The sequence below is a fragment of the Ictalurus punctatus genome, chromosome 11, assembly GCF_001660625.3.
Source record: "Ictalurus punctatus breed USDA103 chromosome 11, Coco_2.0, whole genome shotgun sequence".
In the NCBI taxonomy this organism is placed as follows: Eukaryota; Metazoa; Chordata; class Actinopteri; order Siluriformes; family Ictaluridae; genus Ictalurus; species Ictalurus punctatus.
In genome coordinates, this window is record NC_030426.2 from 27,661,199 (window position 1) to 27,687,158 (window position 25,960).

Sequence of the window (25,960 nt, forward strand, 5' to 3'; positions counted from 1 at the left end):
GAGGAGTAATGAGGAGAGGCGAGGAGTAATGAGGAGAGGCGAGGAGTAATGAGGAGAGGCGAGGAGTAATGAGGAGAGGCGAGGAGTAATGAGGAGGAGTAATGAGGAGAGGTGAGGAGTAATGAGGAGAGGCGAGGAGTAATGAGGCGAGGCGTAATGAGGCGAGGCGTAATGAGGCGAGTCGTAATGAGGCGAGTCGTGGAGTAATGAGGAGAGTCGTGGAGTAATGAGGTGTGGAGAGGAGTAATGAGGTGAGGAGTAATGAGGTGTGGAGAGGAGTAATGAGGTGTGGAGAGGAGTAATGAGGTGTGGAGAGGAGTAATGAGGTGTGGAGAGGAGTAATGAGGAGAGGAGTAATGAGGTGTGGAGAGGAGTAATGAGGAGAGGAGTAATGAGGTGTGTAGAGGAGTAATGAGGAGAGGAGTAATGAGGTGTGTAGAGGAGTAATGAGGAGAGGAGTAATGAGGTGTGGAGAGGAGTAATGAGGAGAGGAGTAATGAGGAGAGGAGTAATGAGGAGAGGAGTAATGAGGTGTGTAGAGGAGTAATGAGGAGAGGAGTAATGAGGTGTGGAGAGGAGCAATGAGGTGTGGAGAGGAGCAATGAGGTGTGGAGAGGAGTAATGAGGAGAGGAGTAATGAGGTGTGGAGAGGAGTAATGAGGTGTGGAGAGGAGTAATGAGGAGAGGAATGAAGAGGAGAGGAGTAATGAGAGGAGGAGTAATGAGGTGTGGAGAGGCGTAATGAGAAGAGGAGAGGCGTAATGAGGTGAGGAGTAATGAGGTGTGGAGAGGAGTAATGAGAGGAGTAATGAGGTGTGGAGTAATGAGGTGTGGAGTAATGAGGTGTGGAGAGGAGTAATGAGGTGTGGAGAGGAGTAATGAGGTGTGGAGAGGAGTAATGAGGTGAGGAGTAATGAGGTGAGGAGTAATGAGGTGAGGAGTAATGAGGCGAGGAGTAATGAGAGGAGTAATGAGGTGTGGAGTAATGAGGTGTGGAGTAATGAGGTGAGGAGAGGAGTAATGAGGTGTGGAGAGGAGTAATGAGGTGTGGAGAGGAGTAATGAGGAGAGGAATGAAGAGGAGAGGAGTAATGAGAGGAGTAATGACGAGAGGCGTAATGAGAAGACGAGAGGCGTAATGTGGAGAGGAGTAATGAGGTGTGGAGAGCAGTAATGAGTTGTGGAGAGGAGTAATGAGGAGAGGAGTAATGAGGAGAGGAGTAATGAGGTGTGTGGAGAGGAGTAATGAGGAGAGGAGTAATGAGGTGTGGAGAGGAGTAATGAGTTGTGGAGAGGAGTAATGAGGTGTGGAGAGGAGTAATGAGGTGTGGAGAGGAGTAATGAGGTGTGGAGAGGAGTAATGAGGAGAGGAGTAATGAGGTGTGGAGAGGAGTAATGAGGAGAGGAGTAATGAGGTGTGGAGAGGAGTAATGAGGTGTGGAGAGGAGTAATGAGGTGTGGAGAGGAGTAATGAGGTGTGGAGAGGAGTAATGAGGTGTGGAGAGGAGTAATGAGGTGTGGAGAGGAGTAATGAGGTGTGGAGAGGAGTAATGAGGTGTGGAGAGGAGTAATGAGGTGTGGAGAGGAGTAATGAGGAGAGGAATGAAGAGGAGAGGAGTAATGAGAGGAGGAGAGGCGTAATGAGGTGAGGAGTAATGAGGTGTGGAGAGGAGTAATGAGAGGAGTAATGAGAGGAGTAATGAGGTGTGGAGTAATGAGGTGTGGAGAGGAGTAATGAGGTGTGGAGAGGAGTAATGAGGAGAGGAATGAAGAGGAGAGGAGTAATGAGGAGAGGAATGAAGAGGAGAGGAGTGATGAGAGGAGTAATGAGGTGTGGAGTAATGAGGTGAGGAGAGGAGTAATGAGGTGTGGAGAGGAGTAATGAGGAGAGGAATGAAGAGGAGAGGAGTAATGAGGAGAGGAATGAAGAGGAGAGGAGTGATGAGAGGAGTAATGAGGAGAGGAGTAATGAGGTGTGGAGAGGAGTAATGAGGTGTGGAGAGGAGTAATGAGGTGAGGAGAGGAGTAATGAGGTGAGGAGAGGAGTAATGAGGTGTGTGGAGAGGAGTAATGAGGAGAGGAGTAATGAGTTGTGGAGAGGAGTAATGAGGAGAGGAGTAATGAGGTGTGTGGAGAGGAGTAATGATGTGTGGAGAGGAGTAATGAGGTGTGGAGAGGAGTAATGAGGTGTGGAGAGGAGTAATGAGGTGTGGAGAGGAGTAATGAGGTGTGGAGAGGAGTAATGAGGTGTGGAGAGGAGTAATGAGGTGTGGAGAGGAGTAATGAGGTGTGTGGAGAGGAGTAATGAGGTGTGTGGAGAGGAGTAATGAGGAGAGGAGTAATGAGGTGTGGAGAGGAGTAATGAGGTGTGGAGAGGAGTAATGAGGTGTGGAGAGGAGTAATGAGGTGTGTGGAGAGGAGTAATGAGGTGTGTGGAGAGGAGTAATGAGGAGAGGAGTAATGAGGTGTGTGGAGAGGAGTAATGAGGAGAGGAGTAATGATGTGTGGAGAGGAGTAATGAGGTGTGTGGAGAGGAGTAATGAGGAGAGGAGTAATGAGGAGAGGAATGAAGAGGAGAGGAGTAATGAGAGGAGTAATGAGGAGAGGAGTAATGAGGTGAGGTGTGGAGAGGAGTAATGAGGTGTGGAGAGGAGTAATGTGGAGAGGAGTAATGAGAAGATTGTGTGTGGTGCAGTTACGTGTGAGGATGAGGTCGAGCTGTTTGCCGGCTTTGTGGGTTGCTGGTGTGGTGAACTGCTTGAGGTTAAATGTGGGAAGGAGAGCAAGAAAGTCAGTTGCATGTGGCTTGTCGAGGTGAATGTTGAAGTCACCGAGGACCACGAGAGGAGTTCCATCATCCGGGATGGTGGACAGAAGCGTGTCAAATTCATCGATGAACTTCCCCAGTTGACCTGGAGGACTATTAATAAGACAGTGCATTTTGGCACAGTCAGTGACTGCAACAGCATAAAATTCAAAGGACAGGTAGGAGCAAGAGGGAGAAGGGCAGGTAAATTTCCATGTTTAGGAGAGAAGTAAACCTGTACTACCCCCTCGTCTGATGGGACACGAGGTATGGGATAAGTTGCAGTTGGAGGCCAGGGCAGCGGGTGTGGCAGTGTTCTCTGTTGGGATTCAGGCCTCAGTCAGAGCCAGCACACTGAGGTTGGAGTGGGTGGAAAAGGCAGCAATGAAGTCAGCCTTGTTGACGGAAGATCGGCGGTTTCAAAGTCCCATAGACAACGAGAAGGAAATGCAGAGGCCACATGTAGAGAGCGTAGGCTGTCTAAATTGCATACTTTTCTGGGAGTGTAACGCGGTCTGCGCCTGTGGTAAATAACCGGGATAAACTGATAACACGTTAGTGTGTAAACAGATTCACAGCGAGGGGAAGAGAGGAGGAAAAGGTGGAGAGGGAGAGAAGTATACTTTGCAGCGTGAGTGGTGTCCTTGCTCGGTGGACTCGTGCAGGTAGACCTGCAGGTCTTCACTCAGTGTCCAAACGCTTAATAAGTGTTATTACACGAAAAGGTAATGTTACACAGCGCTAAACAGTCGACTGTCCCAACTGTTTTGGAGTGTGTTTTAGTCGTTGGATTTGAGTGTATATTTTCAAAAATAAATTTCAATTCACAAATTAAAACGTCAAATAATGTGTGACCTGAAATTTCAAACGACTCTTTTTGTTTTTTGTTTTTTTCATTTTCTATACCGTCCCAACTTTTTCGGACTTGGGGTTGTATATGATACTACAGGGACATCCTGGTCTTTGACTCCTCGTTTGATTGACAGCTCAGATCCTCATACTTTAAAAAACGAACAAGAACTCGGGGATTTCAGAGGTTTGTTTTGGGTGACGTCTGGAGAAACATAAAGTGTGTGCTGAAATGTTAGGTGTGGATTTAAACGTAACGCTAATCGTGTGATTTCAGGAACGACGGATGAAACGGAGAAATGCGAGCAGATAAAAGTGCTTAGAGTGATGCTCAACAGACTCAACAATGGCAGAAAGGTACGTGTATAACGCTGCACGTGTGTACGGTGTTGGTTCTTTGATGGCGCTTTGAGAACGTCCGTGTGTTCCTCAGTCGTTTCTCTCGGAGACGGCGTCTCTGCTGAACAGCGCTGAGCATCTCCTGTCCGTGCTCTTGGAGGAACTGGTGGAGTGGAAACGCAGGCAGGAGGTCTCCTGCATCGGGGCTCCAGAAGACACCAACCTCGAACCTCTGGAGAAATGGTACGACTTCTACGACAATAACTAATAATCTGTTAATAATCTGATCAATGGATTATTAATGATGTGAGTCGTTGTGAAAAACACAGATAAGAGTCAACTCTTTCAGCTCCGAAATGACTCTTTTCTGACGTAATATCGTAAAAAGGTAAAAAGGTTTTAGAGAAAAGAGTCGTTCGGGAGCCGAAAGAGTCGACTCTTATCGGTGATGCGAATGAATTTCGGCTCTTTTCAGTGACTCGCTCGCAACACCGAGCTGCTTCAGTAAAAGTTCACTCTCTCTCACAATTGCGTATGGCGTCTAATCCCTGTCTGATCTCCAACCTCTGTCTGACCCGGACAGGTTCACTGCGGTGGGGGACAGAATGTTCCAACTCCGTAAATTCCTGCAGAAACTGGAGGAGCTTAAGGACAAATTGAGTTACGATGAAGATCCCATCAAGACCCAAAAACCCAAACTACAGGATCAAGTGGACGCGTTACTAACCACTCTGCTGAAGAGGTACACACACAAGTGTTTGAAAAAAATATATATATGAGAGAGAGATACTTAACAAGTGGACATCCACTGTCATAAAAATGATATGAAAGCAGTAAAACACATTTACAGTTTCACATTCCATACATCTTCCTCCAGCACTTTTAAACCCAGCTCTGTGTGTGTGTGTGTTTTACTGTGTGCGTTTGTGTTTTGCTTTAGCGCTTTCGTGGTGGAGACGCAGCCCTCCATGCCGCAGGGCCGAGGTCCTCTGGTCCTGCGCACAAACGTCCAGTTTTCAGTTAAAACCAGGTGAAGTTTCCTCACACACCTCACGGTTTCACACACTTATTAACTTTTCACTTATTAGCTTCTGTTCCGTCCTCACGCGCTAATATTTTATTATTTTCTTTACCCCTCATTCAAAAACGAGCAGCAAACAGGAACTAACGTGACTTTGTGATCGCTATTTCTCTATTCTCCAGCAGCTTGAGAGAGAACCGAGATGGTTACCGTGACGATAGTAAGAGCGACCGCATCATCAATCCAGCGCAGGGAAAAAAAAAACCCAAACATTTTATTCCCAACTAATCAACGCTAAACCCCGCTGTTCGGTTCGTTTTATTAACGAATGGTGCCGCTAGCTCTGACCCAAAGTACCGCTAATTCCTACTGTAACCAAAACCCATCCAGCTGGACCTTTTTGGTCCTGGACGAGTGGCTGATGGAACAATACACAGTTCTAAATACTTTTATAGCTGCTCCATCGCTCGCTTGTCCAGAGATCGCACATTTGAATCCCGATGTGGTGCAAAATTTGGGAGCATAATCAGGCATGCTCTATGGGTGGGAGGGGCTTACTCGCTCTCATCTCAGCGTTATCGTTCATGCCCGTCCATAGTACTGAGATCTCCTGTGTTTACAGGTTTCTCTTTAAGGTTCCTGAACTCAACCATGCCATGAAAGTGGGCGTGTCCATTAACAAGTAAGAACCTGTCCTTTCTTTCTTTCTTTTTTTCTTTTTTTTGAAATATACTTTTTAAAATATAAAACGGATGTCGCATAACGCTCGACACTGTTGTGACGGTGTGTTTTTTTCTCTGTGTGTTTAAGGGATGTCCCGAGTGTGAAAGGGTACGTGTTTAAATGCATAATGTGTGTTTATTCCATGCTTTTTATTTAAACTGCAAATATTTAAAATAGTGAATATACTCATTTGTTTGAACGTGTGTGCTGAAGGTATCGCAGGTTTAACGTTCTGGGGACCTCGAGTAAAGCCTTAAACATGTCCGAGAGCATGAGCGGTGGAATGGTGGCAGATTTCAGACATTTGGTGAGGTTTTTTTTTTATTTTATTTCATTTTATTTTTTTATTTTGATAAATTCTCAGGCTTTACATGTTGTTTATGTGATCCTGAGGAAGATAAATGAAATGATGTTTCCTCTCAGACTTTAAAAGAGCAGAAGGTCGGAGGAGGAGGAAAGGGCAACAATGATGTGAGTAGTGGTGGTGGTGTTAAGTCTTCATTTTCTGAAATTACATAAATCAATAAATAATAAATCAATGAATTCGTTAAATTATCCTTATATAGTGGTGCTGGAAATTTTGTGAACCCTTTAGAATTTTCTACATTTCTACATAAATATGATCTAAAACATCATCAGATTTTCACACGAGTCCTAAAAGTAGATAAAGAACCCGATTAAACACATGAGACAAAAATATTATACTCGGTCATTTATTTATTGACGTAAATGATCCGATATTACATATCTGTGAAAGGTAAAAGTATGTGCACCTCGAGGATTATCAGTTAATCTGAAGGTGAAATTAGTCAGGTGTTTTTAATCAGTGGGATGATGATCAGGTGTGAGTGAGTGAGCGTCCTGTTTTATTTAAAGAACAGGGATCTACCAGAGTCTGATCTTCACTACACGTGTTTGTGGAAGTGTATCATGGCACGAACAAAGGAGATTTCTGAGGACCTCAGAAAAAGAGTTGTTGAAGCTCATCATGGTGGAAAAGGTCACAAAACATCTGTAAAGAGTTTGGACTCCACCAATCCACAGTCAGACAGATTGTGTACAAATGGAGGAAATTCAACACCATTGTTCCCCTCCCCAGGAGTGGAGACCAACAAAGATCTCTCCAAGAGCAAGACGTGTAATAGTCCACGAGGTCACAGAGGAACCCAGGGGAACTTCTGACCAACTAAAGTCCTCTCTGACATTGTCTAATGTTCATGAGTCCACCATCAGGAGAACACTGAACAACAACAGTGTGCATGGCAGGGTTACAAGGAGAAAGTCTCTGCTCTCCAAAAAGAACACTGCTGCTCTTCTGCAGTTTGATAAAGATCACGTGGACGAGGCAGAAGATTAATGGAAAATGTTTTGCGGACGGATGAATAGACCAAAATAGAACTTTTGGTTTAAATGAGAAGCGTTATGTTTGGAGAAAGGAAAACACTGCATTCCAGCAGAAGAACCTTCTCCCATCTGTGAAACATGGTGGTGGTAGTGTCAGGGTTTGGACCTGTTTTGCTGCATCTGGACCAGGACGACTTTTCATTATTGATGGAACAATGAATTGTGAATGATACCAGTGAACTCTAAAGGAAAATATCAGGACATCTGTCCATGAACTGAATCTGAAGAGAAAGTGGGACATGCAGCAAGACAACGATCCTAAACACACGAGTCGTTCTACCAAAGAACGCTTAAAGAAGAATAAAGTTCATGTTTTGGAACGGCCGAGTCAAAGTCCTGACTTTAATCCAGTAGAAATGTTGTGGAAGAACCTGAAGCAGCAGTTCATGTGAGGAAACACACCAACACCCCAGAGTTGAAGCTGTTCTGTACTGAGGAACGGAGATGCAGATGATCAACACTTACCCCAAACGCTTATCTGCAGTTATTACTGCACAAGGAGTCACACCACATACTGAATGTATAGGTGCACATACTTTTACCCCTCACAGATATGTAATACTGGATCATTTCCCTCAAGAAATAAATGACCAAGTGTAATATTTTTGTCTCATGTGTTTAATCAGGTTCTCTTTATCTACTTTTAGGACTCAAGTGAAACTCTGAGGGTGTTTTAGATCATATTTATGTAGAAATGTAGAAAATTCTAAGAAACTTTCATGCACTGCTGTAAGTCAGTTCTTTTTCAAAGCTTGATATTAAATAGTTCTAGTTGATAAAACCAACACAAATAAATAAATATATATATATATATATATATATATATATATATATATATATATATATATATATGTATGTATGTATGTATGTATGTATGTATGTATGTATGTATGTATATAAGTGTGTTAGCGTTGTCCTTACAATATATTTTTGTTTCGTCATATTTTTGGCGGCGACTAAATGAAATAAAAAATGAAACCTCGCGACGTTGACATTTTTAGCTACGCAGTGATGAGTGTCACTGCTACGTGTTCATATACGAGTGGTTTAAATAGCTGTCCTTGTTCGTTCGTGTGTGTCCAGCTGTCTCTGAGCGTGACCGAGGAGCTCCACACCATACACTTCGAGACGCAGTTCAACCTGCACGGCCTGTCTGTCTCTCTGGAGGTGAGACGGCTCTGATTACTCTTCACAAACATGTAGAAGGTTTTTATGGTTTTCTGAAAATCTCCGTGTCTCGTTGTCAGACGTGCTCTCTACCTGTCGTGGTGATTTCCAACTCCAGCCAGCAGCAGAGCGCCTGGGCGTCTGTACTGTGGTTCATCATGCTCTCTACTGACCCCAAGGTCAGAGGGGTCAAACACACACACACACACACACACACACACACACACACACACATACACACACACACACACATCCTTCTAACATACAGAATAAAACACGTATGATAAGCATCACTAATCTCACTAACGTGTGTCTGTGTTTGTGCGCTTTGTTAGAACCTGGTGTTCTTCGCGAGTTCTCCCGTAGCGACCTGGTCTCAGCTGGGGCAGATGTTGAGCTGGCAGTTCCAGTCGTGTGCTAAACGAGGCCTGGACGCAGACCAGCTTGATACTCTTGCGCTGAAACTTTTTGGTAAAATCACAGAACAGAATCTGTGTTATTATTTATAATTCGTGCTTTAAAAAAAATAAATTAAAAATTTGGCGAGTTGGGTTTTAATTACACGCATCGGTATTCAGAGCTCAGACCTAACTACACACGTCAGCGTTACTTGAGGGCGGAGCTTATTTTAAACAGAGGCGTGGCTCAGTTGCATGTGCTGTTTCTTGCGGGTTCACGGATCGAGTGAGGAGCGGTGTGAAGTCCAGCGTCACAGTCTGACCTTTTAATGTGACCACAGTTCATGCTTTGGCTATAAATACACTCAAAGAATCAATCAATTAATTAATTAATTAATTAAGGATATTGTCGCATTAGAGTGCAGGGAGGAGATCTGAGAAGACTCTTCTTAATCAGCTCTTCTTAATCGGCTTATCTCCAGGAGTGATGGTCTAGACACTATTGAAAACTCCGTCTCGGACGCGTCTACTCAAGAAAAATCTGGAGCCGTGACCCACACACGTGATTTCAGGCTGCGTCCACGTTAATCTGGAGAGCTCTGCATTTCCGTCAGGCGTTTATTTAAATATTGAAATATATCTCGAGATGGTACAAAGTGACGTTACTTTTTAGTAAAGCTCTCAAGTGGGTACAACGACCGCAGTACAACGTCGTCCACCATCTTGTTTCTTTTGAGTCGAATGGAGTCACATGACTGTGCCACATGACAAAAAAAAAACGTGCTTGTTTTTGAATATCTCCGTTTTTTTCTTTTCCTCGGTCCACGCTACAACGCAAAAACGCCGTTTTCACATGTATCCGCTCGGGAGAGCGTTTTTGAAAAGCTCCGCCTCACGTAACGTAGAGGAAAAAGATTTTCAGATTTATCGGGGTTAACGTGGACGTCATCGTCCTTTAATTATCAGAATGTGAAGCTCAGGAATTCCAGTTACGCAGCTGCATAACCCGACTCTGAATACCTGGAACTTTCCTCGCGTGAATACTGACGTAATGGAGTCACCGCCTGTGAATACAGTCCTATCATTTGAGCTGAAATAGCGCGTACGAATTTAGCGCTTTGTGTAAGCTTTTGTTTAGTGACTGAGCGTCAGTAGTTTGTTAGCTTTAATGGAAATTTGCTCGAATGTCTGATTTATCAAATACGAATATAGATTATTTATGAAGTACTGAAAATCACACATCGAGACGTTATTATTTGAAATAGTAGTTTTTATTAAATCTTTTCTTAAATGTGGCGTTACTCATGATGTCCTGATCCATTTCAGTCTGTCTGTACTTTCAGTTAATGAGATTAAAACCTAATTCACAAGCAAAGTTGAATACACTGAGTATCTGTTCAGTGTCTGAAGGTCAGTTCGCTCGCTCGCTCGCTGCTTTGTCGAGTTGGTTTTCATGTTTGTTAGCTAGAATTTTATTCCGTGGTTTGTAACATGAAGCAGCGTGATTATTTGTTTCTCACCAGTGTGTTAATGCCGATGCGTTTTTTTTTTCTTTTCAGGAAAACAAGACAATTATGAAAACTGTAAAATATCTTGGACCAGATTCAGCAAGGTACGAGCTAAACTAGAATAAATAACCTGCTGTATAATAATAAATCATGATAAATCAATAATACAGGAAGTTTCTGTGTGTGAAGAGTTATATAAGTAAGAGTGTGTGTGTGTGTGTGTGTGTGTGTGTGTGTGTTGTAGGAGAACATCCCTGGGCAGAACTTCACGCTGTGGGTTTGGCTGGATGGAATTCTAAACCTGGTGAAGGTTTACCTCGCCAATATGTGGGAGGATGGGTACGTGTGTGTGTGTGTGTGTGTGTGTGTGTGTGTGTGTGTGTGTGTGTGTATCTCTATAACAGCAGCTCTGACAGTAGTGCAGGTTTATATTAATGTGCTTGTTCCAGTACGTTATTGTTTCTATAGGGGGGGTGGGGGGGTCAATACTGAACCGTGAGGAACAACATGGATTAACGTCTGTTAATGAATAAAAATAGAAACTGAAAACTAAAAAAATACTAAACTAATAGAAGTTTATTTTGTGTGTGTGTGTGTGTGTGTGTGTGTGTGTAGGTCCATCATGGGTTTTGTGAGTAAAGGGACGGAGAAGGCTCTGTTGAAGAAGAAACAGAGTGGAACATTTCTCCTGCGCTTCAGTGAAAGCATCAGAGATGGAGGAATCACGTTCAGCTGGGTGGAGTACTGTAATAAAGGTATATACTGTGTGTGTGTGTGTGTGTGTGTGTGTGTGTGTGTGTTTGTGTTATTTTACACACACACTAGGGTTAGGGTTATATAAAGGATAAGCTCAGTATGGCAACATGCTCCAGATGTTGTTCCTAAGAGTTTCCATTGTGCCAATAATTATTTTTGTCTTCGGTAATTTCAGTTAAAGGTTAAAGCTTTCTCATATGTATAAGATTATTCAAATTAACCTTTTTTTCTTTTCTTCCACCCAACATTTCTGATTAAAATGTACGTAATACCCAGTAATTTCCCATGACGCAGTGCGCTATGTTGTTTTTGCTGTACATTTGAGTTTGACATCCAAGAATGAAGAAGATGACCGATCAGAATTTCAGCTTTCATTTCCTCATATTTACGTCTAGACGTGTTAAGCAACTTAAAACATGGCATCTTTAGTGGCAGACCAGCAATTTTTAGGCGAGCAAAAGTATTGGAACAAATAGTCTTAAAGTAAATAGCACTTAATATTTGGATGCATATCCCTTACTTGTAATAACTGCATCACTCCTGCGACTCACGGACACCAAACTGCTGCTTTCTTCTTCTGTGAAGCTTCTCCACGTTTTTCTGCAGCTTCTTTCAGTAGTTGTGTGTTTCGGGGGGTTTCTCCCTTCAGTCTCCTCTTCAGGAGGTGAGGTGCTGATCAGTTGGGTGAAGGTCTGGTGATGGACTTGTCCAGTCTAAAACCTTTCACTTTCCCCCTGATGAAGTCCTGTGTTGAGGTGGAAGTGTGTTTTGGATCGTTGTCTTGCTGCATGATGAAGTTCCTCCTGATTCATTCGGATGTATTTCTCTGTAAATCTGCAGATAAAATGTTCCTGTAAACTTCTGAATTCATTCTGCTGCTACCATCATGAGTTCATCATCAATAAAGATCAGTGAGAATGTTCCAGAAGCAGCCAAACATTCTAGCCCAAGCCATGACACTACCTCCACCATGTTCCACAGATCAGCGTGTATGTTCTGGATCGTGAGCAGATCCTTTCTTTCTCCACACTTTGGTCTTTCCATCACTTTGGTAGAGGTTCATCTTGGTTCCAGAACGTTCGTGACTGTATTTCTTTGTGAATTCCAGTCTGACTGTCTGGTTCTTACTGCTGATGAGCAGTCTGTATCTTGTGGTATGGTCTCTATATTTCTGCTCTGGGTGGTGGATTGTGATACCTTTACCCCTGCCCTGTGGAGGTTGTTGATGTTCACAATGTTTCTGTCATCAACTGCTGTTGTTTTCCTTGGCCGACCTGTTCCATGTTCGGTTGTTACTACACCAGTGGTTTCTTTCTTTTTCAGGACATTCCAATTGCTGTTTTGGCTTTACCCAATGCCTCTGATTGATTTTCCCCTTTCTTTTTTTCTCCTCAGCTTGAAAACAGCTTGCTTTTCTCTCATAGACAGCTCTCTGCTCTTCATGTTGGTTTATCTTTTTTAACAACATATGCAGTCTTCACAGGCGAAACCCAGGGCTCAAACCAAGAGTAGACTTTCAGAGCTATATATTCTTTAAACAGGAAACACCTATCAGTCACACGTTATAATAGTTTTGATCACTTGGAAAAAATGCGAGTGTTCAAACAGAACGTGCGAAAGCTAAAATTCTGATCTATCGTCTCGTGTTCATCTTCTGAGCTCAAACCCGAACGTCTTCAATGTACAGCAAAAAAAAAATCTAATTGGCCCTGCTGTTCCAGTACTTTCTGTATGTTGATCTTTTAACATGTTAACACCCTCGAATAAGCACTCAGAACTTTTCATATCCAATGGGTTCAAAGCTGAAATTCCCCCAGCTACATCTCCGAACACAGTCCTAACCCGGGCGTGCGTGGTGTTCCTGCAGGTATGCCCAACGTGAGGACGGTGCAGCCCTTCACCAGTGTGGACCTCAAGCAGATTCCTTTCCCCGAGATCCTGCGCAACTTTCAGATCATGGAGGCGGATAACGCGCCTGTGTACCCACTGCAGTTCCTCTACCCCAACACACCTAAAGACCAGGCGTTCGGCAAGTACTACAACGAGAAGACTGGAGGTGAGCAGCTCAGTGATCATATGATCGCAGTAGCGCCACATTTATGTTAATACACTTTCATTAACATAACCGGGCTAAACGTAAATCAGTGCATGGTAATTCTCCTGGGGATTACGAAGAGAAAATCAGCCATACTTTACTTTACTGCAGTAAATCCGGTGGGAATTTTTGCCACAAAATCATTTACACGCAACTTTACTGAAAGATCAATAAATAAGTCTCCCAGAGAGGGTGAACAACAACAAAAAGCAGGTATCTGATGAACATTCTTATTTCTGATTGGCACCTGGGGTTCGCTGACATCACCACCTACTTCCAGTATAGCCCCGCCCACTTCTTACCAGCTAGAAAACATCAGAGAATTAAAGAGAACAGAATGCGTTAACAATAAATCGAAAGTACAACGTTGACCAGAGTTGACTCTACAAGGTTCTCATGGCCTCAGAAGGGAGACATGAGTTTTATGACGCATACATGGAAATATTTTTCAATATTTAAAAACAATCAATAAAACTGTGTGTGTGTGTGTGTGTGTGTGTGTGTGTGTGTTTCAGAGGAAAGTCCTTACATTAAATACATTAGAACCAAGCTGGTCTTCGTGTCAAAAGAGTAAGTATTTGTTCTTTAGTATTGTTTGTTTGTTTGTTTGTTTGTGGAAGCAGCACTAATAGATGGAAAGATGCTCATGCACTAATTATGTAAGGAATAAAACACTGTGTGTGGTGCTATTACAGTGAAATAATCAATGTGGGTTACTGTTACCTCCATGGAGTTGATTATTTTCCAATAACAGCGCGTACTCGAGTGTTTTATACCTCTTGTACCGCAGCAATTACAATGTTTTATCCATTTGTCATTACAATTACATATACATATACCACATTAGTTCCTGTTCTCGCTCAACATAAACCAGCCTCTCTTTATTCTCGCTGTTGAAATGATAAGACACACACACACACAAAAAAAAAAAACCCTGCACCAAGCCAAGAAACCAGAAAACGTAAACTCCGTCTGTCCTGAAGATCTCAGAAAAGTCACAGCTTTACCTCTGACCCTCACAAAGCGCGGACACTGGAGACTCCTTCCTTAAACGAACATTTTTCAAACCGTTTATAAACCAGCGTCCGGCCGTACATGTGCCCGTGAACGAGCCGTTACTATAGAAACAATAACGTATCGGAACGAACGCGTTAATATAAACCTGCGCTGCTGTCAGAGCCGCTGTTCTAGAGACCTTCAGCACTGGGGCGTACGTATTTACACATTTAGTTTTTTGGAAACTACTCCAATAAGCTCCAAGGTTGATTTTACTTGCTGCGGCGTTATATACACGCATTATACCTGTAAACAAAAAAAACAACCCTCCTCTGTCCACTAGAGGTCAGGCCGGAGCCCAAACATTCCAAACAGACCTACAGGTATTCCGCTAGCTACGCGCCAGCTTCTCGTCTCAATGTTTATTCATAAAATATATGAACTTGAAATTGTGTTGACGGCTGATTGTCTGTTACTGGTTGCTGTGGTTACATTTATCTTGTATTTTTTATTATGATATTGTGTTTAAAGAAAAGAGACAAAAAAAAAATGTTTCTGACCACCGGTGCAGTGGTAACTTGCCAAAAAGAGGCGTAATCGTAAACTAGAATCAAGCTGCGACCGTTCTTATTGGTCACTGAGACGGCTGTGACGTTGCCATTGGTTGGTAAGGGTGGTTGCCATAGTAACGGTGTTACTGTGTGCTTGGTTGCAACAGGGATGGGTGTACGAGCGCGCCTGAAGGGCCAGCGCCTGATCGGTGTGCGCAGCACGACGGTGAGTCCCGCCTCCTCGCCACCCAGAAAACCAATCAGATCATCCGTCTCCTTCCTGTCAGCGATTGGCTGAATGCAGTACACTGTGCTTTAAGCGCTGTTTGAATGTTTAGCGGGTCATGTGACGTTCTTTTCATATTAATGCTATCGGCCTGTTAAGTTTATTAACGAATTGATTTATTGCTTTTACTAACCTTCCCCTCACATGACTGTCTGCATGTGTACATTCTTAACATTCCTTATGGTTTTTTTTTCCATTTTAATAATTTCATAAACATAATTCACATCAGGGCCTGACTGATATCATTATCCAGTTAAATCGGGTGATTAAATTGACGAGTGTTTATTACGAGAATTGATTAGTATTCGTCAAAATGACCCCAGTGAAACATGAATAATATTCTGAAAGAAAGCTGCCAAACCCGCTTTCAGACACTAAGGGGTTCACAGATTTTGCGTTACTCAGTTTAATGCAAAAGTTTGCCTCTCCTATTGATACTTTACTGGGGCGAATAGGACACAGCGGCGGTGGGACATGTGGGTGTGTCCTGCAGCAAGAAACATTTTACAGAATTTTTATATGACGTTGAAAGGGAGACGCAAACTTTTAAGCTGATATTGGTTAAATTTGATCAAATGAGTAATAAACAAATAAATATTTAAATTTAATATAATGATGATGAAGGAACACGTCACGTTTAGGACTTTATTGTGTCCTAAGGGTGCACAAACTTTTGGACCCGACTAAACCATTCGACTAAATTTAAAAAACAAACTGACGTGATTTCATCATTTAAAAGGCTTGACAATATTATTTTTAAAAATTAAAGTCTTTGTGGCTGTTTGAGTTTGTGAGATTTTATTTTAAAAATAAATAAATAAATACATACATAAAATATATATATTTTTTAAAACAAAACATGACCAGTTTAATTTTCAGATTGTAAAATGACGTCTGCTGATGTTTGATCATAAATTTTAGCGCCTCTAAAATCGGTCAGGTCTGAATTCACACGCTTCGTGCTCTTGTCTTCATGTGTGCTGAAACCTCCTCCTCTGTTCCACATCAACATTTCTGTCTTTCTTTAAGATCCTCCTTCGCCTCCTGACATGAACCATGACGTCATGCTGCGAGGGGTAGAAAACTCCCCGATGCTCTCCAGCTACAGCCCCAGTCCGCCCAGCAGCGTTCCGGAACCTTCTCTCTGCGACGTCCCAGTAGATCTCCTGGATACTCTGATTACAGATCCTTTTGCAGATGTTCCTCTGAAGGGCTCCCGCAGTGCCGAAACTTTCCTGGACATGCTCTCTGAGGCGTATTCTCCCAACGCTAACCAGACGACGCTGCAGGAGTTTCTTATCAACCAAGACTTGTGGACGGTGTGAAGATTCCTGCGAAGTAGGAGAAACCTTCAGCGTTTATCATTTGGTCATGTTCTTCTCTCTTTAGAAACAAAAGCCTGTGTACTTTTCTTGCACTTTTTATTTTCTTATGCTAGGCTGTGGTTCTGTGGCACTATGCTACGTATCAGCCGCTGGGGCTAAGTGATCGGGGGCAGGGGCGGGGGGAATCGATGAACGTCTTGTCCGATGTATTTCAGCGTTTTTTTTTTTTCCACCGGATAGTGCGGCTCAGATTGTGGTAATGCCTTTAGTCGTTATTTCATGAGGACTGAAGAAAGGTGCTCGTGGACAGTACTGGACAGGGATGTGTGGGTGGAGCTAAAATAGAGCAGTCTATTGATTAGTCAGTGATCTTCAGCAGTGTAGTGACTGTCTCTCTCTCTTCTTGGTTTTTTTTTTTTCTTCCCCCCCCCCCCCCCCCCCCCAAATCTCCATTTTCCATTGTATTTACAAGGCAGTGTCGCAATTTTACCTTCAAATCAGATGTTTTGATCTTGTTTAGTCCAGTGTTAAATTTGATTTCCGTGTAAACGCCTCACTCCTCGTGCTGCAGGCTATCTGGTGAGTTTTTGGAGTGACCCCACAGCAGCTTAGCAGCGTGTTTTGTGCGGTTTTAGACAAACCTTCGTTCGAGGTAATATCATTAACCGGGGTTGCCAGGTTTCAGCAAAATTTTTCCAACACGACACAAACTATGCAAAACTAACCCAGCAAATTCAGGCATTTTCAACAGGGAGACACTTTTTTCTCATTGAAAACACGTATTTCACACACGTTTCTGATGAATGGACATTACCCACTCCAGAACCCCATTTTCCCTCTCTTCAGTACATTTAATTCAGTTTATTCGCTACAAAACAAGTCCAAACAAGTCCTGGACAAAGTTCTGGAAAAATAACCAAAAAAAAGTCCCAAACTTTGAACATCTGTCATAGCGACATTCATTCCATGATTTAAAAAGTGCAAAGAATACGACACAAGCACGACTCAGTGAGTGGGTGAAGAGGGGTTTAGTCAGAGAAGTAACCAAGAGGCCAAGTGTAGGGGCAAACCTAAAACGCTTCACAGAGCTGGTCTTTACGGAAGCGCAGTGAGCCGTGTAAAATCCTCTTTACTGAAATGTTGGAACGTTGGAAACTCGGCACAGGTGGGAAAAGTTCTCTGGTCTGATGAGATCGAAACGGAACTCTGTGTCCTTGGAACAAAGCACTAAAACCTTCACATCACCTGACTGCTGTGAAGCATGAAGGTGGTAGCATCATGTTGGGAGTCATCCTGGGCCTGTTGGATGCTTAGTAACAGTATAGAAACCTTAGTACCTCATACAGTAACCGTAGTAACCGTACCATAAGTATTGTAACCGCATCGTAACTGTAGTAACCATAATGCACTACCCGGTGGAAAAGCTCTAACAGTGTATCGAGCTTTCGAAAGTCTTAAACGACATCGTGGGATCTTTAGGTTGAAGATGATTACTGCACTTCCCTTTTTATCGATTTATCAAAGCCACAGAGTGGATCATGAAATATTGCTGCGTAGATGAGAGTGTTGGTCTATCAAATCATGTCATTTTCTGGTTTAAGTGGAAGAACTTGATGTGTACTTGCTGAAGGTAAACTGTCTGAATTATTGGAGATTGCCAAAGGTGTCCACCAAGGATCTGAGTTGGGGCCCCTTTTATTTCCTTTTTACATAAATAGATTTGATCATGACATTCACGAGGCTAATTTTCCCTTTTATTCTGATGACACTGTCATGTATTTTAGTGCTTCCACAAAACAGCGAGCTCCGCGTACGCTTCAGTTAGCTTTTGATGTCATTCAGTCACGGCTTTATAACTTAGTTTGTTTTGAATGCTGATAAAAACCAAGCAATGGTAAATAATCTCGCTTCTCTCCAGACCTTAAAGGTAACGCGATTGAGTCAGTAAAAGAGTATAAAGAAACTAAAGAAAGAATTTAAACTAAATCTTGGGTTTTATTTTAGAAACCAGCTTTGTCTTTGCATTTAACGTGAGAAAGAAATGCGTTTCTGCTGCCTTTTCTAACTGTGCTTGATTATGGTGATGTGCTGCAAGACTGCTTGGCCTTCTTTCTCCACAAGAAGAAAAATGCACTGGTGTTTAATCATTTACAAAACCACTTCAACCCCTTCTCATTAACGGAAAAGTCTTTGGAAATATTCCCTTCGTTCTTAAAATGGCCGTACGGTCTCTGTTCCTTTTCTCCGAACTGAACTGGGGGGCTTTTATGTGTGCAGCTCCGTCTGACTGGAATTCTCTTTAACTGAAATTGAAAAGACGAAACGTGGCGTCTATGGGAGATTTTAAATCTATTGTTCGGCGGCTGTGAGACGAGTCCGTGGTGTGTAACGGTCTTGAGGTGTTTAATTTGCTTGATTTTTGTTTGTGACTTGTGATTATAACTGATTGTATACTGCACTTCATCTTGACCAGGACACCCCTTTTTAATCTCCGAGAGGCTGTCCTGGTTAAATAAAGGTGAAATAAATCAATAAAAATAAATAAAATACAAATTGTCATTTTACGTTTACGTTTGAAACGCTAAAAGAGGCAGAGCATTTTCTTTTCCTTGTCTTTTCTTCTCTGTTTAACATCCTGTCTTTTTATTCCTTTTATGTCTCTCGCTCACATCTTTTTTTCCCTTTCTCTCACTTTTTCCTCTTACTGTTTATTTCTGTTTTGCTTTCTTCATCTCTTTCTTTGATTTTTCTGCTTCTCTTACTTTTGTGTTTTTGTTACTTTTCTTACTTTTATTTTCAGCCTCCCTTTCTCACTTTTTTTGTCATTTAAAATAGAAAAACTCACACGTTCTGTTTTGTTTCTCATGAAGAAAATTCTCCAACCTCGTTTTCTTCTGTCTCTTTTTTTTTCTTCTGTCTATTTCTGTCGTTCGTTCTCCTTTTCTGTTGATCTTTTCCCCCACTTTTTCTTTTTTTACTTTCTCTACCTCTTCCTTTCTTTATATAATTTTTCCTTATGTAAACGTAACATTTCATCGCAGTTTGAATTCTGTCCGATTTTCACATTAAGAGAAAATGTTTCATCTTGAAGTCTGTAAAACTCTGATTTTCTCCCAGTGATTATAAATAAGTTAGAATTCACAGCTGGAATCGGGAGATTATCTGGCATATTGATGTCTTACTTCCTGTAATTTTTAAAAAAGACCAACTTTACATCCTAATGAATAAGATATGTTTATGTAATGCCCTGATGATGGTGTGGTGATGATTTTATGTCTGATGTGGTTTTTCATCCTTATTTGTCCAGGTCAGAGATGCGCACATGCACGTCTAATTCTTCTTTTTTTTAATTATTATTATTATTACTAAAAGTTTTCTTTCAATAACATGTAATGTTTTGAATAAAATGCTCCACCCTGCACATGACTGGCTGTTTGTAATCTTTGAGATTGAGAGGAAAGATCAGTATAAAGGTCAGCCGTCAGTGAACACGACCTACTGTAAGAAATAACACGCAGTACGTAAGATTTGTGATGTCCTCATACTCTCCAGAGTTACAGAGGAAACGTGTGTGTGTGTGTGTGTGTGTGTGTGTGTGTGTGCGTGTGTGTGTGTCGTCAGAACAAGGCCCAGCTTGTCAGCGAGCAGGAATTCATATCGCAATGTTCCGTGTGTGAGTGCATGTATCGTCACGTGCAGGACATAAGTTTGCGTACCCTGAGGACGAAATGATGACGGCGACCATCGAGACATTTATCTTGTGTTTCAGACAGACATTCTCTCGTCATCACAAATAACAAAAATTAAGCAACAAAAACCAGTTTGATGATGTACGTTAATGTATAACTTCCATAACACTCTAGCAAAACTCCTTCATAGATCAGTGTAACTTCCTGCTTCTACTGAAGCTCTTCACGTTGGTAACGAACATTTTTATACAACTGTCGCTCGGGTTACGTTATTCTTCATTAGAAGTCATTATGAAAGACACTACCTGATTATTTTCTTTATTTTTGTAATGTAATGTGGAAAGATTTTGTTCCAGATGAATTATTAAACACACATGGAGAAATCATTGAAGTTGGAACATTTTAATATCAAAATTAAAAAAAGGCATATTACAAAAAATATATATTCCAAAACATCCAAAAATGAACCAGAGTTATCTTACTAGTGAATATGTGCATCTGTGTGTGTGTGTGTGTGTGTGTGTGTGTGTGTGTGTGTATTTCTAAAATAATAAAATAACTAACGCAAAGGCACCAAATTATCAACTTATTTTCAAATTATTAGTAATAGTAAAATTATTTATAGTACCTTAATAAAACTTTATTAGGCATAATTATCTTTTTTTTTGTTTTACAATAAAACGCTTACAATTAACAACTTACAAAGAATTATAAGCACAGTTATGATCATTTATGTTACCGTCACTTCCTTGCTAACAGACAACCACTGCATTTTTAACTTGTATTTTTTTAAACCCCCCCCCCATTATAAAACAAATGGGCACAAGCTGTTGCACATAACTGTATGTATCGCGAATCCTCCTGAATACAGTGTAATATAATCTATCCAGGAAAAAGCTTTACTAAAAAAATTAAGTTGTACCAGCTATAACATTGTAGTAATAAAAATCATTTCTGAGAATAACTTTTGATTCAGACCAGCAGATTCCACACAGAGTAGTGTGGAAAAGATCAGTAAAATAGCACACAGGTCCTAGTATGTTGTCGTTTCTATAGTAACAGTTCGTTCACAGGGACTTGTAAAACCGGCCTGTAACCATTGATATGGTGCCGTTTTCTGTAAGGAGTCTCCAGTGTCAGCGCTTTGTAACGTTAAAGTTGTAACTTTGTAAGCTTCAGGACAGCCGAGTTCATGCGTTGCGGTTACGTGCTCGAACATGATCTGATTTGTGAATATTTATGTCTCATGAGCAGTGTGAGGCAGAAACTGGCTTTTCGGAGTTTATTAACAATATACAGTCTTCAAATACACGCAGTAAAGATACAAAAATACTTCAAAAAGAGATATAGATATAGATAAAGGGTCTTTAGTTTACATTTAATCAGGTATTTCTCTTAATGTTAGTAAATAAGGCGTTATGGAACTAGCTGTTGTTGATGACAGATTCTGTCAAGCTCGAGTCAGTAGTTTTGCTTTGTGCGTCATTAGCATTGACTAGTATTAGTTATGATTAGTGAGAGTCTCTGCAGGTTGATGCAAGTACACCTCGGTGCAGAACCAAAAAAACCCAGAGGTTGGAGTCTTCAGACTTGAGTAAGTATGTTTGTTGTTCCATGTTGTGGATTGTCTCATGTATTAGAGGTTATAGGAACGGTTGAATCAGGTCCGGCTCCACCCAGTGGATTTTTGTTCTGCAGCGAGGAGTATCTTGGTTGATGAATCTTTAGCTACATATCTTTCATCTCTTTTTCCATAAGTGCATTATTGGCCACGCTGCTTTGGCCAGCAGGTCCTGATAGGCCTGATTAAACTGACGGTTCATGGCTGCGTACAGCAACGGGTTGATGCAGCTGTTAAGCCATGTGAGGTTTGCACAGAACATGTGGACCACTTGTGGAGCTTGGCTTTTTTTATCCACTATGTTCAGGATCAGAAAAGGCGCAAAGCATCCTACAAAGCACAGGAAGACAGTGAAGCACATCCGAGTTACACGTTTAAACTCGTTGTCTTCTCCTGAGGATGTTGCTTGGGCTGGTTTTGCAGCTGGAGTTGGAGCTGCCGCTTTGGGGGAATCTTTTGTTCCGTTTGATACCACATTAACAGCATTAGTGACACTGGAACTGGTTTGAGGCTCGTTCGTGCTGGTCTTGCTGTGATGTATCTCTACAGCTTGCTCACTGACTTCACTGCTCTGAGTCGCTGCAGTCCCAATCCCAATCCCGCTATCGTCCCCATCCGTGCCTTCGGGCTCAGGCTGTTTGCGTCTTGAGGAACGTCGACTTGGCCTGTACTTGATCAGCGCCTTTGCGGCGACACGCACCTTGCGATAGATCAGAAAGTAGAAAAGTCCAACGAAGCCCAACCCGAGGAAGAAGTACAAAAAGAGCAGGATGGTGGTGTAAGGGCGACCTTTGATGCGGTGGAAGCTGCATGTGCACACCTGAGGTGCGAAGACATAGACAGGCCACAAAGGAGCAAAGCTGGCAAGACCGAGTGCCCAGGAACTTACGAGGAGCATGGCGACGCCCGTCTGAGACAACAGACGTTGTGCGACTCGTGAAGTCCGATGAGCAACCACCAGGTATCGACTCAGAGCAATGAGACACAACGTAATAATCGATACGCTGTTGGACAGGAACAGGAGGAGCCCGAACATCTGACACCAGGTAGCTCCACCCCTCCAGCGCAGGTGCAGATAGGAGTCAACGCTCACTGGCTGCAGGATGGTGCAGTACAGGATGTCGGCCAGTGCCAGATTCACAATGAGGACGTTGAAGCGAGTGCGCAGACGGGCGTCAGTGGCGAAGGCTAGAACGGTCAGGACATTCCCCAGAGTTCCCACCACGGTCACGACGCAACCCCAGAACACACCGAAGTAGCGGTAACCTTCCACCGAGGGGGAGGCGCAGGAAAATGAGTCATTGCCATAGAGATCGGTGGTGTTTAGTGACATCCTGCTGGATGAAACAGAAGAAAAGCTAATTTTAGGTTTAATTCAGTTCTGTAAAAGTTTATTTATTGTGCCGGAAAGCTCATTTCCTTATTAAACCCTCAATATAAACACTCATTACACCACATAATTTTTACTGTGAAATTCTAAGTGCCTGCAGAAACTGCAGCAGAAACTAATACAAAAGATACGTACACCGAGCTTCCATTAAAATGTTCTACCTGGAATCATTTCTGATTTCTGTCACAGTTCCTCCAGAGGAACATCTGAAGAAGCACTAATACTTCAGTATTTCCTAAGAGTTTCGTTACGAAGGTGAGAAGAGTAAATCAGAACCAACTGATGGCTTCTTGGCATTCTTATCTTCTGGATTAATGTGGTAGTGGCTCACTTACTCAGGAACCACTTCTCCTCCACTGGAGACATGAATCTTATTTTGGAATTTAGGATTTTTTGTATCAGAATAATCGGACTGCTATAGATTGTGCATCTTATTGCCCTTTAGAAACCCTGCTGTGACTCAAACACTGCTCACGCTCAAATATTTACCTTCTTCCTTTCCTCTTTATGGCACTGAAACTGTCTCTCAGCACCAGATATTTATCTCCAAAGCAGCTGCAAGTGGTTCAGAGTTATACTTGGAATTTTGTTGTCCTGCTGAACATCTTTATAATGAAACAGACTCTATATCTTACATGTAGACACAAGCTACGGGCTAGCTGTAATATTACATAAAATAATAATAATAATAATAATAATTATAATAATAATAATAATAATAATAATAATAATAATAATAAGTAGCCTTTCTGAAAGCAAGAAGCTAAGAACTCTTAGTTCTAAGAATGTGTGTATTAACCAGGCAAGTGTGCTGAACAAACTTTAAATTATTGCTCAGTACTTTCTTCTTAATATCTAGAACCTGTTGAGAGTTTAACATTAGGTGTTGGTACTTGGGTTGTATAAGGGGTTAATTGGATAATTAAGAAGCTACGAAACCTCCCATGTCCGATGAATCCTTGAAGACCCCAAGTACAAAGATTGCTAAATGTTAAATACCTTGAGTTTGTTAATACACACATTTAATACATACACTCTTAGAAAAAAAATAAATGCTTCACAGGATAATGAACCTTTTTTTTTTCTTTTAAACTCCAAATGACTGCTCGATGTTTTCTTCTTAACACCTCAAACCTGTGATTTAGCAATTCAAGGTTTCTTTAGGGGTTAGTTGTGTAACTGAACTTCGAGGCACTCACGTTAGCGTTACAAAATATCACAAAACAGAACATTAAGCAAGAACCTGAAGAACAAGAATTATAAAATCTTACCTTCTCCTCCGGGTCTCTTTAACTGTTTGAGTTGATCTTCCTTCTCCTTCAGATTAACTCGTCTCTCAGTGTTCCTCTGCTCACTTCTCTTATCTCCTCCCATTCAGCCCAACGTAGTTCATAAAATACCGAGGGGTGTGTGTGTGTGTGTGTGTGTGTGTGTGTGTGTGTGTGTGTGTTTCTCAATACTGGAAGGAAGTCATGAACATGTGTCCCATTTAGAAAGACTGAATGTTCCTGTTATGACGGGGACAAATATTTATAAACATTGAGTGGCCTGTGAAGAACCACGAAAAGAACCCTGAAAAAAATCGGGTCTGCTTTGCATGGCAAATTAGAGCAGTCTCAAAATCAAAGTGCGGCTAATAAAAAGGTTAATAAATAAATAAATAAATAAATCAAGTTGTAATATAAACCTTTTCTGCTCTGGACTTTTTGTGTGCATCATGAGGAAGTTTTTCCAGTGTTGCACATCAACTTTACTTCACAGGTCTTTTCTGTTTTCTAGACCTGCTCAATCTCGATCTTTCTGTGGTTTGTTGCGTTTTTTTTTTCTTTACATAACAAAATCCCAGGTCATCATTTGTCAAGTGCTGTTACCTGAAACTAGTTACCTGAGACCGAGATTAGTTAGTTAGCTCGCTAATCTAGTCTTTTATTTGTTTTCTTACTTTTTTATTAGCAATAATTAATTGTTTTCTGCAAAAAAAAATCCATGAGCTTACTTTACTACGGGCTGACCATGTTCTCAGTGAATCAGTAAACTAAAGGTTTTATAAACCAATCAGATTACCCAGAAGTCTATACTGTTTGATTTTCCCTGAAGCTGACCTACAAATACATCCTGTTACACAAAATTAAACTAAAGGTTTTAAGGTCAGACAAATGGACAAATATTTAGATTTTTCAGACAATAAGGTATTTAAAGATTTTTTTTTTCTATGAGTGTAAAAAATTTATTTTTCTCACTCTTCATATAACAGATTTAAATGTATACTTTCTGGTAATTGTATTCTCTACAATGAGCAAATTGTATATGTATTTTTAATATTTCAGGCAGGAGCTTAGCATTTAAAAATATATAATTAATCATGAAATACTTGAATAAGCTTTTATTTATTTATTTATTTATTTATTTATTTATTTATTACCCTTTAACATAATTTAAGCTGTATACAATATACACTTATCTTAAAGTTTTTTTAATAATGCAAGTAAAAGTAAAAATATTTTCTGAAACGTTATGTGAATGTACAAATTATATATTTAATTGTGGATATTTTCTTTTATATATTGTTGTTATGTCATGGCAAACTAGTGACTCCATTTCCCAGAATGCACCACGAACTACAAACATGGCCGACGACCACAACTCCCAATGGGAACACACAGACACCTCACCTTCTCCTGAGGACTAATCACACACCTGTTCCCAATCACACTGACCATCACACCACGCTATAGAAAAGACTTTTTGAACACTACGGGTTTGTTTGTTGAAGTAATACGGTCAGTTGCCATAGTCTCTGGATATTACCCAACCGTTCCATTGTTTGGTTTATTCTGGTATCAATTCAGCTCTGCCTTTGATGTTGATTTCTACCTTACCTGCTCTAGCCTGTTTACCTGTTTACCTGGTCACCTGACCACTGCCTGTCTTTGTTCATGTCTTTTGCCTTCCCCTCTGGATATTATAATTTTCATTAAAGCTTTTAACTACAATTACATCCGTCCTAACCTCCATTATGTGACAATTCTTAATAATG

The 25,960-nt window shown here is 41.4% G+C and overlaps 2 protein-coding genes across 5 annotated transcripts in view; one reads left to right on the top strand and one right to left on the bottom strand.

Moving 5' to 3' along the window:
* stat2 (signal transducer and activator of transcription 2) overlaps positions 1-19,644 on the top strand; it is a 26,342-nt gene extending 6,698 nt beyond the window's left edge. The window contains exons 7-25 of one of the 3 annotated variants that reach the window (XM_017480488.3): positions 3,755-3,841; positions 3,932-4,011; positions 4,088-4,236; positions 4,577-4,735; positions 4,934-5,023; positions 5,637-5,696; positions 5,825-5,845; positions 5,951-6,044; positions 6,161-6,208; positions 8,225-8,308; positions 8,389-8,487; positions 8,644-8,779; positions 10,266-10,318; positions 10,459-10,553; positions 10,830-10,969; positions 12,838-13,026; positions 13,581-13,635; positions 14,780-14,838; positions 15,928-19,644. In XM_017480488.3, coding sequence (XP_017335977.1) covers positions 3,755-3,841; positions 3,932-4,011; positions 4,088-4,236; positions 4,577-4,735; positions 4,934-5,023; positions 5,637-5,696; positions 5,825-5,845; positions 5,951-6,044; positions 6,161-6,208; positions 8,225-8,308; positions 8,389-8,487; positions 8,644-8,779; positions 10,266-10,318; positions 10,459-10,553; positions 10,830-10,969; positions 12,838-13,026; positions 13,581-13,635; positions 14,780-14,838; positions 15,928-16,223 — 1,994 coding nt within the window. In that variant the 3' untranslated portion in view covers positions 16,224-19,644. Of the gene's footprint in view, positions 1-3,754; positions 3,842-3,931; positions 4,012-4,087; positions 4,237-4,576; positions 4,736-4,933; positions 5,024-5,636; positions 5,697-5,824; positions 5,846-5,950; positions 6,045-6,160; positions 6,209-8,224; positions 8,309-8,388; positions 8,488-8,643; positions 8,780-10,265; positions 10,319-10,458; positions 10,554-10,829; positions 10,970-12,837; positions 13,027-13,580; positions 13,640-14,779; positions 14,839-15,927 lie in introns of those variants that run through there. The other 2 variants (XM_017480490.3, XM_017480491.3) reach the window with 2 other exon arrangements.
* A 654-nt stretch (positions 19,645-20,298) lies between these two features.
* Positions 20,299-24,355, bottom strand: gpr84 (G protein-coupled receptor 84). 2 transcript variants are annotated; one of them, XM_017480512.3, is made up of 2 exons: positions 24,195-24,355; positions 20,299-22,867 (listed from the first exon to the last, which is right to left on the bottom strand). In XM_017480512.3, exon 2 carries the CDS (start codon positions 22,864-22,866, stop codon positions 21,652-21,654), a length of 1,215 nt encoding a protein of 404 aa, XP_017336001.1. In that variant the 5' UTR covers position 22,867; positions 24,195-24,355; the 3' UTR covers positions 20,299-21,651. The 2 variants fall into 2 exon arrangements, with proteins under 2 accessions (XP_017336001.1, XP_017336000.1); XM_017480511.3 differs by having other exon boundaries at positions 20,299-22,870; positions 24,195-24,349.
* Between the last annotated feature and the right edge of the window lie 1,605 nt (positions 24,356-25,960).

Coding starts and splice junctions, on each gene's coding strand:
- gpr84 (XM_017480512.3), bottom strand. CDS start 22,866: ATGTCACTAAACACCACCGATCTCTATGGCAATGACTCATTTTCCTGC.